This window comes from Phalaenopsis equestris, unplaced genomic scaffold, assembly GCF_001263595.1.
Source record: "Phalaenopsis equestris unplaced genomic scaffold, ASM126359v1 Scaffold235604, whole genome shotgun sequence".
In the NCBI taxonomy this organism is placed as follows: Eukaryota; Viridiplantae; Streptophyta; class Magnoliopsida; order Asparagales; family Orchidaceae; genus Phalaenopsis; species Phalaenopsis equestris.
Genome location: NW_018253466.1, coordinates 389,121 through 405,313, shown reverse-complemented (window position 1 = coordinate 405,313; position 16,193 = coordinate 389,121). Strand labels below are relative to the sequence as shown.

The 16,193-nt window shown below is 37.7% G+C and overlaps 1 protein-coding gene across 1 annotated transcript in view; it reads right to left on the bottom strand.

Moving 5' to 3' along the window:
• Positions 1 to 16,193, bottom strand: part of LOC110039162 — a 53,298-nt gene that overhangs the window by 25,587 nt on the left and 11,518 nt on the right. The window contains exons 2-3 of the mRNA XM_020744127.1: positions 12,965 to 13,217; positions 3,040 to 3,163 (exon numbers count right to left, since the gene is read on the bottom strand). Of these exons, the coding sequence (XP_020599786.1) occupies positions 3,040 to 3,163; positions 12,965 to 13,217 (377 nt within the window). The remainder of the gene's footprint in view (positions 1 to 3,039; positions 3,164 to 12,964; positions 13,218 to 16,193) is intronic.

Sequence of the window (16,193 nt, the reverse complement as noted above, 5' to 3'; positions counted from 1 at the left end):
ACTTAAATAAATGATTAATATTTAATTTGAATTATTATGGATTTAATTGATTAATTATTAAGATTTATTATTAAATTGAGTTAATTAAATTCATTAGGTATCATTTAAATAGTTAATGATTCAATTAAATGATTATTAGTTTAATTAAGTATTTTATTAATAGGTACACGGACCAAGCAACGAATGGAGGAAGAGGATCAGGATTTGCTCAAATTTAGGATTCAACGTTTTTTTGGCTATTTTCAAAACATAGAAAACATGTTTCCTATTTCTGTGTTTTAAAAACAACCCATTTGTGTTTGAAAATAAATTAAAAAACAGATGAAAAAATTGACAAACAAACAATATTTTATTTGTTTGTTTTTTGTTTTTTGTTTTTTGTTTTCAAAAACAAAAATTTTTAAAAAAAAATTGATCCAGCACAGACCCAAAACTTTCTTATTTTTTATATTGTATTAAATTATTCCACCAACAGCTATTTTTATTCGTAAATGCTTTTCTTTTTGATTCTTCAAACACATTTGACGCGGGGTTGTTAAGCCCTCCAGACCGGAAAAGGAAGGGCTGGACCGGTCCAATTCTACTTCAGCCAGGCTTCCTCTCTAGTGCCCTATTTCCTTCTTTGCTCGATATTCTATCGTGCCCAATTCCTCCGCCGCTCCTACCTATTGCACGCAACTCCTAGTTGTTGCTTGATTCTCTCTTCCATTTTTCACCTCCTTTCGTTCCTAGGATCTTCTCTTTGTTGTCTCTCTTCTTTCCCTTTTTATGCATGTTTTTTCTCTTAGGCCTGGTCAGTTTTTTTGGTGGTGATTTTTGGTTTGAGATTTGCCTCTAAGCCTTATCCCTCCTAAGCGTTGTATGTGACAATGAGCGGTGCTTTGGCTTGTACCTCACCCAAGGTGGTAACTACCTCCCTTCGGCCCTGCAACCAACTACCTTCGTGTAGCCCGCTTGCCATCTCCAACGCCTTCCAATCACTGCCTGTCACTTCGAACCCATCCTGTCAGTCGTCGACCTTGCTTCCCCCTTCCAGTTCCCTTCCAGCAGCAACCTACCTTCACTGGTACCCTCCAGCAGCCTGTAGAGTGGTTTGCCTTCTTTGACCAAGCTCCCCTAAATGATGGCTCGCCGGTTCCAATGGAGGCGGCAAGTCGCAGGTGACGAGCTCAAGTGTACAATCTGGCCAATGGTGACTTGGGTGGAGAGTCTAGCTAGCAATGACGAGGTTGAAGGTGGCAAAATTATACATATATAGGTGATGAAGTTAAAAGTGACAAGATAGGAAGCGGTAGACCATAAATCGATCTTGATTACTTAAATTTTTATTTTGAATAACATTACAATCATGACAATCTCCAGAATTTATTTTATACATAAGAACATAATCAATTTGTGTTTTATTAGATTTATTCTTAGAAGTGATAATATGATCAACTTTTTTTTTAAAAATAACATTAGCAATAATAAAATCATAAGTTAAGGCAAAATCTAACGACTCTACTTTCTTGATTAGTCACTCCAAAATCATAGCCACCACGAATGTTTCTAAAACTTCCTATCACTCTACCAACATGTCCATTTAAATGCCCTCTAATAAAAATTTTCTTCAAAAGATATCCTTTGTATTATTTTTTCTAAATCATTCCAAAACTTTTCTTCGAATATATATCAAAACCTACTTGGGAAACACAAGAACTTATAACATTAAAAATCTTTGTATCAACGATAGGCTTTAGAGCTACAATTCTATCTCAAATACTATTAATTTTTACAACATTATCTTTCAAACTCTTATCAATAATTACATCTATATCAGTTCTAATATGAATATCAGTTCTAATATGACTTATGTCTGAATACTAAGTTTAAAACCTAAGGAATCAATCTCCTTAGCATTTTATCCAATCCATTTAACTTCTTGAATGCATAAGATATTTATCTTCCTATAAACTATAATATTTACGAATTTCATTAATTTACTAGTAAGAGTACCTATATTTGAAGTTCATATCCTAATATTAGTTTCATAGACTAACTTGTTTGCCAATATAAGAGAACTAATGAGATAAAGAGAAGAAATGGACAAATAAAATAGAGAACAGTGCCCCAATAGGACAGAGGAAAAGTTTAGAAAGAAAGAAACAAGTAAAAATCTGAAGAGGAAGATTCTCAAAGGAGAGGCTACAAAAAATTTCAAATCTGAATTCATTATATAATAATCTCTAATACAGTGCTAGCACTCCAGTAATAGACTAGAAACTTGAATACTTCCCTACAACAAACTACGATTGGAAATGAAAGAGAACGATGTTATTTATAGTAGATAAAAAACATATTCATAATATGCTAAAATTTAAAACAGTTGTTTAATAATTATATTGCATCATAATAAATCTTTAAAAATGACTATGATTTGCAATAAAAGGAACATTGGTTCAAAGAAGAACAAAATAATTGCTTTGGTGAAACGAGTAAAGTTTTACAATATGGAGCCTTAAAATTAATAAAAATTTATTTAATTATTTAGAAAGGTTAAGCAACAAAGACGATCTAAAGAGCTAAGCACTTAAAACTTCTACATACCATACAAATTTCAATTAAAACAACTCCCTCCTATTCGTTACTTTTCTGTGCCTGAATACATATTTCGGCATCAGCATTGAAAAATTAGGGTCAGTTGACTATGTGTGCAAGCCCATTTATATGTCTGATGAGTAATGTATGGCTATCAAAATATATGGCCAACATAATTTGTAGAATTTGATAAAGTGAGCTTTGCTTAGCCGACTCTGAAAAAAAAGAAGTATAAGAATTGAAAACTAAATCAATTTCTTTTGCATGGAAAAACTAACCATTCTCCAGCTAGTCAAGCATGGCTCTCCAAATCTTCATTTCATGTCATTACAAATTCAAGCCACTTTTAAATGCATTACCATTTCCTATAATCTTAACATATCTATCTATCAATATATATCACTAAAAAGAAGAAATAATAAACTGCTAAACAAAAAAAAGAAGCAAAATCAAGATTATAACCTCCATCATGTGTCTGCGAGGCTGATTTTGTGAATGTCAGGCATGAGCCACATACTTCACATTCGATTTTGCCATGGCCAACGTTAACCCAACCCCTTCGAGCACAGGAAAGAGAACTTGCGCCCTGCAGGTTGTGTTATAATAGTTACAATCAAAAGAATGAATAAAATATGCACATGTTTTAGCACAAGAGATAAGATATGGTGATTAAATGCATTACATAGGGGAAAAAAAAAAGATATAGTAGAGAAGCTAGTGTCTGAAAATAAATCTTGCATCCCGTGATACTGTATTTAACCCAAACTAAACGAAAAATAAAAATATTATTGTTGAAATAAAAAAAAAATTTGTTACAGACACGACACTTGAAAAAGGAAAATAACAGCATGAACACAACTAGGCATGGGTGGCGGAGGTGGCACCGAGGATGGACAACAGAGAGGGTGGATTGATTGTGATGCTGGCTAATTGATGGTTGTGGTGGGAAGGGGTGACAGTAAAGGGTGGCAGGAAGGGTAAGAGGGGGGGTGGGGGTTTTGTGGGGTGTAGGGTTGGCCTATGCAGTTAGGAAGAAAGTTGTAGCAAGGTGATCACGGGAGAGGATGGGAAGGGTTTTGTGGGGTTTGGGGTTGGCCTATGCAGTTAGGAAGAAAGTTGCAAGGTGATCACGGGAGAGGATGGAAACCACGGGAAGGTTACGGGAGAGGGCAGCTAGGTTACGGGAGAAGGGGAGGAATGGCATCAAGATTATGGGAGAGGGCCTGCGGCCAGGTCATGGGAGAGGGGGCTGCAGCAATTAAGCGGGCAAAGGAAGGAACAACAGTTGTGAGATAAACGGGAATAGGGAGTGGCATGGGCTGGCGGGAAGGGATGCAGGGGAGCAGCGGTCACAGCAAGTGCTGCGCAGGAAGAAGACAGTGAGCCGGAGAGAGAGTATGCAAGCAAAGAAAGGAAGATACATTCATCAACTTGGGAGAGTGATACAGCCGGAGCACCATCCTAACAGCGGGATACAAACGTCGAAGGGAAAACAGGACGTCGGCAGCTGTCCTCACAAACTCTATGGCATAAAAACAAATATAAATAGAAGAGGGGGGCTGGTTCAGTCCTCTCTCTCAACTGAACCGGTTCAGGCCAACTAGGTTAAGCCTTTGGAGGAAAACCCCCTATGTCATTCTTCCGGGGTTGTGGGAGCTTCGACCTCATTCTTCAAAGCTCCTGAATCCTCATGGTACAGCGTCAAGCCTTCTGGTAGGCTGATCATGCCAGTATTGTCATTCCACAACACCTTCTAGTAGAATAGGTAGTCATCCTGACAGGTTGATCTTGAGCGGGAGCTGCATATAGAGGTGGTAAAATCTCATCCTTCCACTTCTCATGCCCAACATGCGGTGGTTGAGTAACAAGTATGTGAGGAGAACTCAATTTTGTGATGATATCTGTGGCGGGTTGTGCCACTCTCACTAGCGACCACGTAGGAGAGACATCTTCTTCAATGACAAGACCCGGGTTCCATTGAAGAATTTTCATTCCCCTTAGGCTCCTAGTGCACATTTCTGAGGTTCAACCCACCAGTCTGGAAATCTGTTGATGGGTGCCCACATGAGCTAACTCTAAAATCTGTACTAACTGTAGGCATGGGACATAATGACTCCTTTTTGGACATTTTGGACCTCACACAGTAGGGACAACTTAGAAAAGGCGTACATAGATCTAAAGTACATGTCTTGCTCTTGTATGTGGGGGCCCTATGTCTGATTTCGACTCCTCAAACTCGTAATTGAATCCACTTACAATGAATTCGGTTGGAGTCTCTTCCACGAGCTCAGCTAGGACTAAGTGTATCTTGTCCTTCTCAATTGGAAGCGGGTTCTCCTCATTTATGTCATCACCATCTTAAGTGACTGCAGTATCTTTACCCAACTTTTCGATGACACCCTGCTCGGTGAAGTAGATCACTCCTACAGTTCTGCATTCTGCTTCACCATATCCAAATTCGTGGCCCTTTCAAGATTTTATGGTTTTGACAAACTTGCAAATTGTTTTCGTTGGATAGCAATCAGGGGGGTTGCTTGATGCTACGATCTCTCCACTTCGGAAGCTAGAGTCTACAACTTTTTAAGGTAGTAAGTTGAGAGCAACTGGCGTAGTATTTCCCGCTTCATCTTCATATCTTCTTGTTCCCCCTTCGATCTTTCTGGTTTTGACAGACTTGCAGATTGATTTCGTTGGATAGTAATCAGGGGGGTCGCTTAATGCTAAGGTCTCTCCACTTCAGAAGCTAGAGTCTACAACTTTCTATGGTAGTAAGCTGAGAGTAACTGTCGTTGGGTTTCCCGCTTCATCTTCATATCTTCTTGTTCCCCCTTCGACCTTTCGGATCACAGTCGAGGGAAGCCTCCTATAGGATATCATCTTTCATGCCCATAATCCACTGTTGAAGTCCCTGAATCTCTCTTTGTATCTCCTCTTAGGAAGGCTCGGGCATATATCTTGCTGGTGGTGCATGGCTAGGGTTTAAGATTGGGACGTGAAAGAGGGTCTAGAAGACTCATTAACGGTGTGAAAACTTAATTTCGTATTTCTGATTTTGAAAATCAGCAAGGAGTTAATTAGGGTAAGGTTAAATTCTTGTTGGAGATTTGGAAATCGGAAATTGGAAATCGGAAGGAAAAAATTTTGATAGGGGTGGCTTGGGTACGAGGGGATGCTAGGAAATCCTAGGATATGACTAGGGTCGAGCTAGCGCTGATACAAAATGATACCGGATTTAACCCAAATCAAATGAAAAAAAATAAAAAAAGAAATATTATTTCTGGAATTAAAAAAAAAAGTTACAGACACGACACTTGAAATAGGAAAATAACAACAATAACACAACTAGGGCATGGGATGCGGAGGTGGTGCTGAGGCTGGACAGCAGGGAGGGTGAATTGATTGTGATGTTGGCTAATTGATGGTTTTGGCAGGAAGGTTAATAGGCAAGGGTGTTGTGAAGGATAGAGAAGCAAGGCCTATGAGGAGGGGTCTGTGCAACTAGGATGGCAGTTGTAGCAAGATGATCACGGAGAGGATGGAAAATACGAGAAGGCTATGGAAGAGGACAGACAGGTTTCAAGAAAGGAGGAAAGCACGACAATGTTATGGGAAAGGAGGAACGGCATCAAGGTTACGAGAGAGGGATTGCAACAAGGTCATAGGAGAGGGGACTCCAACCACTTAAGCGGACATAGGAAGAACAACAGTTGTGGGATAGGCGGGAATAGGGAGTAGTACGAGCAGGCTAGAAGGGATGTAGGGGAGCAGTGGCCGCAGCAAGTGTTGCGTAGAAAGAAGGCAACGAGCTGTGGAGGGAGGATGCGAGCAATGGAAGGAAGATACATTCACCACCTTGGGAGAGGGATACGGTCAAAACACCACCCAAACTGTCGGATACAGCCCTCGAGAGGAAAACAGGACACCGGTGGTGTCCTCACAAACTAAAATCAGAAAATAACATAAGCTAAACCTTAAAGCATAAAAACACAGATAAATAGAGGAGGGATGGTCGGGAAATAAGGAGTAGTACGGGCAGGTTGGAAATGATGCAGGGGAGCAATGGCCACAGCAAGTGCTGTGTAGGAAGAAGGCAATGAGTCGTGGAGGGAGGATGCCAGCAAAGGAAGGAATATACATTCACCACCTCGGGAGAGGGAAACAGTCGGAGCACCAACCTAACCGTCGGATACAGCCCTCGACGGGAAAACAGAATGTCAGCAGTGTCCTTACAAACTAAAATCAGAAAATAACATAAGCTAAACCCTAAAGCATAAAATCACATATAAATAGAAGAGGGATGGGCGGAAAATAAAAACAGAAAGGGGGCAAAATTCCCGCCGAATGAGAGCAGGGGTAAAAATTCCACGCGCCAATTTTTTGGGGAAAACTACCGTGTCATTTTGTGTGACATGTAAATGAAGAATTAGATATTCATCATAAACTCTTATATCATTATTGGTAGTTTGTGTATCATATGTGATACAAATAAACAGAAAAACATGTAATGAAAAGAAGCTGAAAGAAAAACGGTTCCCACTCATCAGTAAAGGATAGTTGAGAATTCAAAGTCGTAGTTAGAAATAGGATTTGTCTTTTAACTATAAGAGAATTAACATAAAGGCAACCCCTGGAGTACGTAAAGCAAGAAATGGAATAAACATAAAACTGGAAAATATCAATCATTTTGTATAAGAAAACACCTCCGTTCATGTGCATTCTCTTTATCAACACTCCAGATACATAGTAGTTACTGGACGTCGTGCTATTAAATTTAATTAAAAATTGCAATAACAGTATAGAAACCACTGGCAGAAGAATAACTGCATAAGCAGATAAACAAATTCGCAATAGAAGAAATCCTGCTTCGAAGTGATCCAGTTCACCATTATGAAAGCTACAGAAACCTATAAATCAAACAATAAACCAAGCAACACAAACACAAAAGAACTTGAGCATTTGGTTAGCTGACAGACAAAATAAATTTTAATTAGACGCTCATCTATAACAAAAACAGAAACAAGATTAATTTCAAGGAATTGTCAGTTTTCTGGCTTGATTCTCAGCTACGGACATTACTTCGAAGTATTTCCAACCCACAAAAAAAAAACTTCATCTTGCGCTCAAGACAAATATAACAGAAATAAGTTTAACTAAAGCCTAGTCAGTAATAATATCTTCATATAATAAGCATATTTGTTTTATGCCGGCAATATTTGTGCATATTTACAGGTGCCAATTGAAGATTCTGGGAGTCAATTTGATTAGGAATACTTCGGGCCTTTTCAACAGCAACAGAATTTCATTTTGCACCTGTTGAGGGTTAAAATAAAATAAAAAAGAGAAAAAAATTACTTAAATTATAACCCTAACTAATCCCGCACCATAGCTTTTCCCAATGATTAATATGGAATTCCTAGTTTTCGTTCCCCACGAGGTAACTCCTTGAGGCAGTTCTGGAAGTCCAGCTTCACTAATCACCCTCCTCCCTTTCCCCTATTTCTCATCTCAATTAGAGAAACCAGGAAAACAACCGTTGAATCGCAGCATACAGAGACCTTCATTCCTTGAAACAATCGCGAGCAGGGCTAGCCGAAGAAGCAACGACAAGATCGTGGGGAACAAAGAACTTCGTCTTTCTCCTGTGCCCGGGAAAGACAACGACGGGATAGCTCGACACTTAAGTCTTCACCTTCTTCTCCCTGTATCGAAGTCTTCACTCGTGTTTGCCTGAGTTGAGCCGGAGCCAAAACCAAAGCAGAAATTTTTCATTCTATATATTCTTCTTGCCGTTTTGCTTGGCACATTCACGAAATATCTTCTCAGTTTGTCTCCTCTTCCAAGATCGAAGCGCAGGATATAAAGACCCATTTTTATTCCATGCCTAGTTCTCAGCCCTTTTCGATCCCAAAGCCATGGCCATGGGAAAATAACATTCAATTAATTGTGTTGCTTTTGTGCTTAGAGTTTCTTGACCAGCGACATAATTTGAACCATCAAAGTCGGAGAGGCGTGAGGAGGGAAGAAGAGAAATATGAGAAATACGAGGTTGAGATTGAGAAGCCTTATGGGTTGAGGTTTATGAAGGGAAGGGATGGATCTACTTACATTGACGTCATAGCTCCGGAAAGCTCTGCAGCAAAGACTAACAAGTTTGCTGTGGGAGACAAATCCATTGTCATCAGTGTTGTGTTCGTTGAGTATGGGAGCACAATGTACACAATCCATCAAAGACTTGTGCATTTACTCATCAAACTGGAGATATGATCTGGGAAGGAGCAAAAGTCTCCGTACCTGAAAGATTTGATTTAGACAGGCCTACAGATCTTAGTCTAAAAGTAAATAGGTTTATAGAGAGAAGGAAAAATGCTTGGCTGTCAAACCACTTGCCACTTAAGATCATCGTCACCATCATCGAGGTCAGAGCTCAAAAGGTATATTTTGGGACAATGTGGGGACATTTTTGAAATATCCGCTCGAAGAAGCACGAGTACCCGTTTGTGGAGAAATTAAGTATCGTTCGGGGAAAGACACGAACTCATTTGGAAGACTTTTTAAATTTTGGGCTTTTAAACATCCGTTCGTGGGAAAGTGAGTACCCGTTCGTGGGAAAGTGAGTACCGTTCGGGGAAAGCAAAGTACCACAAGGAAAATATTTTTTTATGCAGGTACATTGATGCCCTGTTGCGTCTTTTAAGATCATGAGTTAAATTTATACCTTTGCTCCCCGGCCGCAGTGTCTCACGAGACTGACCAGCTCATTTTTTATAATTGTTGGGAAGGTTAGTATTCTCCCGTGCCCCCAAATAGGCGATTGATGCCGTGAGGCTGCCAAAAATTATGATAATATTGGACTCGTAAATAATATAAAATATGAACTCTTTGGACTTTAAACGTGTCATAAAATTTAAAGAAAAAGTATATTACAAAATACAAAATAATACTTAAACTATAGTTGAAGTCATTTCAAGGGGATACATTAAATGCACTTGAGACTTGCATAAGAATAATGGAAAATTGAATGACTCGTCAATTAATATATATAGACTTCTCCTTAGCTTCAAATTCGTTCAAATTTGAAGATGATTAAATAAAATATACATATTGATGTAAATGAATCTTTGTGTGGTCTATTTGAAAACATAAATTGGGGATAAGTTTGATTGGATCAAAGCTTAGGGGGCTATCAAATTAAATTAAATATGAAATGTCCTAAATTGGAAGGCTGAACTTAAATTAAATATCAAATTCTACAAATTGGGGGCTAGGCTTAACTTAAATATTAAATATCATTAATTAGGATAAATTTTAGACATAAATGCTATTTTTAAATGCTAAAACAAACAATCAATTTTTTTTATTTCGTCACCAGATTTGCAACGTGTTTGCTAGCGAATAGAAGATAGTATTTTATAAAGCTTAAAATACATTAAGGCACTAAATGCTCCAGCTAAATTAGCTCAAATACATAAATATAAAATCCAGCATGTGCTCCAACCACGTATAAAATGTTCAAATATGAGATTCGAGAATGTTGCACGGACTAATCAGATTGTCTTGACTATAGGAAATGATTATAAATCTCACCCCATTAGTCTAATCCTCGTCCTCACAAGAACTGAAGTTGACAAATCTAGTAAACCCTAATAAATGTCCAAATCCTAAAATAGGAATTTATAAGTCCAAATCACCTAATCTTGATCCTCTTACGTATAAGGACAGGAGTCGACAGGACTTATGCTTTGAAAAGCTTAAATTGACAAAACTAAATTTCCCCCTTTAAATATAAAAGCTTTAAGTGTTCAAATCCGAGATGATGGATTTTTTGAATGAAGATTTCAACTTGAAGGGTCAATATCTTAAATCAAAATTTTCCAATTATTAATTAAAAATAAAGTCAAAATTCAATCACGAAAAGTTAAAAGCAAATTTCATCAACTCTCCACAACAGTTTTGTCGAGAGTGACAACTTTCTAATTGACTTCAGCTCACAAAGAGTGAATGTCATATCAAATGTATTGATATATTCACAATCAAAGTAATTGCATGCAGTAAGGAGGTGGTCTGAGTACTTTGCCCGCGTAGTTTTACCACCAAATGACACCACAAAATAGTAGTTACGAAGAGTTGTCTAACCGAGTGGTTGTCACCAAATGACACTTATATTATGGTCACGATCGTAGCCCGTCTGTTCCCAACAGTTTTTCCCTTCAAGTTGTGAATCATAAGAGTACAATTGATTGACACAAAGTCTTTCATTAGTCATGATTAACTTGAATTTGTCTACTTAAACAAACATTCAACCCAGATCTACAATGATTTCTTGGACGACGCAACTCATGACTGCTGATAAGAATCATTCTGTCAATTTGGGTCGACCACCTCCTGTGACTAAGTAGATCAGAGACTACAACGACCAAAGATGACGGAACCATGAAATCTTGATCGGGTTTCGTCTCAATTCCCACACCATTCGCTTCAAGCTTAGAGTGGTTAATTCTACAATTTAAATCCTAATACTTATGTTATTATATTATATATTTTCAATTATTAGTGACAAGCCTTTATCAAAAGTGCTCTCCCGACAACGGGAGAGGTAATTAACCATTGGGACATGTGCCTACAGGAAACCTCGAACCCCATATCAAAAAATCTTCGCTAAATGAGGGTGAAATCTCTGGGTAATATCTTTTCTACAATCCAATTTGCCTTCTGAAAATTCGAACCTCCAAAGCTCTCTCCAAAATAAAAATAAATGCAGAGTTATCATGGGGACCGGTCGTGAATTTTCGGAGCCCGCAGCACCAAAAGATAATAACCATGGACATAATTTAATCAAAAAAGTGATCATAGGACTATATTCATAATTGTTGTAATGTGCATAAATTATATTCATGAACTGTTGCATTATGTCAGTTATATTTGTTGATATGCAGGAGCCAACTGAAGTTTGTTCCCTGGGTTCAAGTTGAGTTGTTATAAACCAAAAATAAATGCCTCGAGTAAGCATGGAAACCAAACACAACTTCTACAGCCCGTATTGGTAATGGATGCACTATCAATGAGACAATTTCAAGTTGATGGGCTAATTTCTTCCTGGGGTGGCACAACCGAGTTGAAATGTGAGAGGACTCGAGAGTATGGATCAAGCCAAATTATAATGCAAACCAATCAACATTTTTGGGTGCTTACAAGATTGTCAGGCGAACCAGAATTTGACCGATTTTATATCAATCATGACTTAAATATCATCTAATCTCCCCACAATCTACCCTGACATCACCCTGATTCCTTGGGTTGATTTGCATAGCATAACTGCTTGATCGTTCACAGAGATGCAAGCGGACAACATAAAGTGAAATTTTGGTACAAATTAATGCAAATGCATTATATCAATCAGATCTGGGGTGGCTTGCCTAGATCACCTCCAGATATACACTACATATGAACCCAAATGTAAGACTTGTAGCAGGTATTTTGTTAGGCAATAATCCAAAAATTATATAAAATGCAAAAGCCCATTATGCTTTCAAGCATCTATACAAGAGCATAGATATGTTATGTTAAAAAAAAAACATAGCTTACGTCCACTATAAGTTTTGAAAATTTATAGAGCTGAAAGGAAACAAAGTCAGAATTTGCTAGGATATGTTATTTAAGTTGGTAACTAGGCAACTAATTGAACCTGAAAGCTGGAGGAAGTTAGTGCATCCAAGGGAAATTTAATAGCATTACTCCTTAAAACAGCGCTCTCAATAATACTACTGTTCTTGAATCATAGCATAATCAATCAAATGACAAAACTGAAGACCAGCTTGGTAGAGCGTTTAGCGCAATTGGGCAAGCCTATCAACTGGATGGATGGAGGGTGGAGTTCTTCTCTGTTTGTAACAGAATCTTAGAGTTTGACCTAGCAGCAGCATCCTATGACAAAATAGCATTAGGAAAGCAAAACGGAAAACAAAAATACTTAGGTTGCACATCTTAGCGTGAAAAGTTTATAGTAAGTCAAGCTCATCTTTGAATTAACAATTAAGGCTATGAAAGCGTAATGAAAAATAAAATACGAAAAGCTCAAACTAATGGCTACAGATTCATTCTCAACTCCAAAATTATAAGGAATTCATTTCATTTCCTTCACTTTACTTCTAACAAAAAAAAAAGCCAAAATAATTCGAGGCCATGAAAGTACAAACTCAATCCTTCAGATGTAGTAGAATGATTAAACAAGAAAAACAACATAAAGCAAAAAACAAAAATCTGAATTACGCTTTTTACAAAAAAAATTTCATAAGCTTTTTACAAATTTATTTACATGATAACATAAACCAAATACATTGTGACTTATGTACACAATTGCATGTTAAATAGAAAAAAGTTCGATGCAAACCTTGGGTTTTGCAAACCAATTTGAAGGCTCAAATGTAGCAAGCCTTCGTAGTAAATCCCCCCTTTCCCATGGTCTACATAATATTTCAGGAGATCCAGGTGCAGAATTACCAAAATTGTTGCTCAAGGAAGTCCAAGGGACGTGTGCAGCAGCCGATGACAGTGAACCTCCTTTGGAGCCTTGTACACTACTACCTAACCAATCTGTGCTTCCAGTATTTATGGGTGCAACATGAGAAGATGCAGCAGCAGAACTGACATTAAGCCGCGTCAGTATTGGTGTATATAAACATGATACCACAAGTGCTAAACCAATTATGCTTGTTTATAAAGCTGCAATACATAGAGTGTAGGCTGATTGTGCATCATAAACACAGGAACAATCAAAAAGCATTCTTAAAAATTTTAAAAAAAAACAAATTTTAACAAAAAATTATGGAGGATTATAACATTTAGCAATTGCTTTGGTTAAGAAGGTTCATTAGCGTTCAAAAGTTAACTAAGACATTACAACAACAAGCCTTTATCCCACTAAGTGGGATTAGCTACATAAATCCTTTTTTATCCATTGTGCTCTTCTGATTGTCATATTTTCATTTAATTCTAAAAAATTAAGATAATTTTTTCATACAATATGCCCAGTCTTTTGAGGCCCAAGTCTACTTTTTTAACATAAGTCGAATTTAAAACATTTACTCTCCTAACCGGATCATTAGATGACCGATGTTTTATGTGACCAAATCATCTAAGATGACTTTCTTTAATATTGTCTACCATTAGAGCTACACCAACCCTTTAAGGGATAGATTTGTTTCACATTTTGTCTCTAAGTGTTAAGCCACTCATCCACCTAATCATTCTCATTTCAGCAAAACTTAACTTAGGGTCCGTTTGGCGCAGCTTAAACATACTTTCGGCGTTTTCGGAACGCCGGGGTGGTGTTTGAAAAACGCGTTCGCGCCTGCGGTAAAAATACGCGCGTAAGGGTTTATGTTATTTTTCACGGAATCATTCGCCGGTCCTATTACCTTGTGTTCCGCGTTTAGGGATAGATTATTCCTCGGCAGCCCTTTGATCCCGTCTCGCCCCCTTTGATCCCGTCTCACCGTCGTTGCCCTAGATCTGCGATTAGAGTCCCCTGATCTCGTCTCTGCTCCTCGATCCCGTCTGTGTCCGAACCCTTCAATCCCATGCACCCCTCTGCTCTCCCATTTCCCGTCTGCATTAGATTGGTGGATCGAAAGTTGTTTGAATTTTGCGTAGGTATCTCCTCTTCCCTGTAGAGAAATGTTATTTGTGTCGTTGTCTGGGATTGCATGAATTATGGTGAGTTGGGAAATGTTATTACTGGGATGCGTTGGGCAACGCTATTACCGGGATGTGTTGGGCAATACTATTACTGGGCAGAATTTTTTTATCCTTTGTGTTACTGGGATCCTTCATATTACTGGGATCAAATGATTTATGGGATGTAGTAGTTATTGTTGTTTGTTGGGATCAAATGATTTATGGGATGTAGTTGGGCAGGCTCCCCGTGATCGTTCGTCTGAAATTTTTTATCCTTCGTATTACTGGGATCCTTCGTCTGAAATTTTGCAGGCTCCCTGTAATCGTTGCCTCTGTTGTCATATGAAAGATTTGTTTGGTATAATGGGGTTTTAAAAAAAAAAATTAGACGTTAGGTATGTAATGAGGGTTGACATCCTTTCTATGGGATGTAGTAGTTATTGTCATCCTCATTTTGTCTGTTTAAGGAACTCACTAAGTACTTGTTTGTTGCGGATTGAGAGCATCTGAAAGTTTGGCATTGTTAGAATGCGGTGAAATTTGTTAATGTTACTTTGGCATTGTTGCATATAATAGCACAAGTCTTTGAATTGCATATAAGCCAGACATGTTCCTTTAACTGATTCGAGAAAAACAGCTATACAAAAGTGTTGTTGGAGTTTATATTTGCCAGCTATGTTCCTTGATCATTTCAAGGATGAAAAACATCTATAAAAGAGCTCATATATGGAGGCTTTTTCATTTCTCTTGTTGTAGGCTTGTGTTTTCTTCAATCATCTGGAACAGATGTTGGGGTTTATTTGCTTCAATCATCTGAAAGGCATATTTTTTAAGTTATGTTTTTGTTAGTACTTATAAAGCACAGCTTGATTATTGAAGAAATTGCAGTTTGCAGTTTAGCTAAACAGAGATGTTGGAGTTTATTTGTTTGTCGGGTTGCATTCGATATTCTGCAGTTGTGATTGTTGCAAGTTTGAGTACCAGATGAATCTGTTTTCGGTTCCTGTTATTAGTGAGAGTATGGAGGAATTTTTAGTGCTATGTATGGAGCTTGTTTAGTTGAGAGCATGTTGTATGTAGCTATGTAATCTTACAGATTTGCTTAATAAAACTTTCGTAGCTTGCCTTCCGTGGATGTAGTTCATTGGCCGAACCACATAAACCTCTCGTTTATTTTTTTTTTATTTGTAAATTGCAATGTTGAGAAAATTATGTTGGTTGTCGGTGTTTATTTATAATTTGTCGTTTCTTGAAATTGCATAGGATTACTTTATAAGTTGTGGAATTGATCTGGATGAGTTTGGGCTTTTTTTTACACATTTAGAAAATACTTATTTTCTTTTGTTCCCTATATTTTTAAAATGTCTAAGGCGACTGAAGAGGTTCTGTTCGCAATGTGAGATAACGAAATAACAAATATTTTCTGTAATCTATGTATTAAAGAAATTGAACTAAGGAACAGGCCAAGCACGTATTTTAATAAGGTTGGCAAAATATTGCTAAGAGGATCAAAGAATTGACTGAAAGATATTACGACAGGCTTAAACTCAAAAACAAATGAGACCAATCAAAGAAGGAATGGAAAATATAGAAGGAGCTTAAACATGGACCTACCGGATTGGGTTGAGATCCCGTTAAACGAACTATCGATGCTCCAGATAAATGGTGAGTTGAAAGATTGGAGGTAATAAATACAAACTTATTTTGTTAAGTGTTTCTCTCACCCACCTCCAGGTTTGTTCATCTGACTTAAACCTCTCATTAATTACATTTATTATTTTTAATTAATATTGTCTTTCATAACAGGGAAGTATTATTTGGTAAATGTTGTATATCCAATGTTAAGGAGTTACCTCAAGTCCTATCCAGACACCAGATACTATATTCTTGATTTTGAGCGAGCGAGTGACACGATTCGTGACATAAAATAAATGTTTAACAAA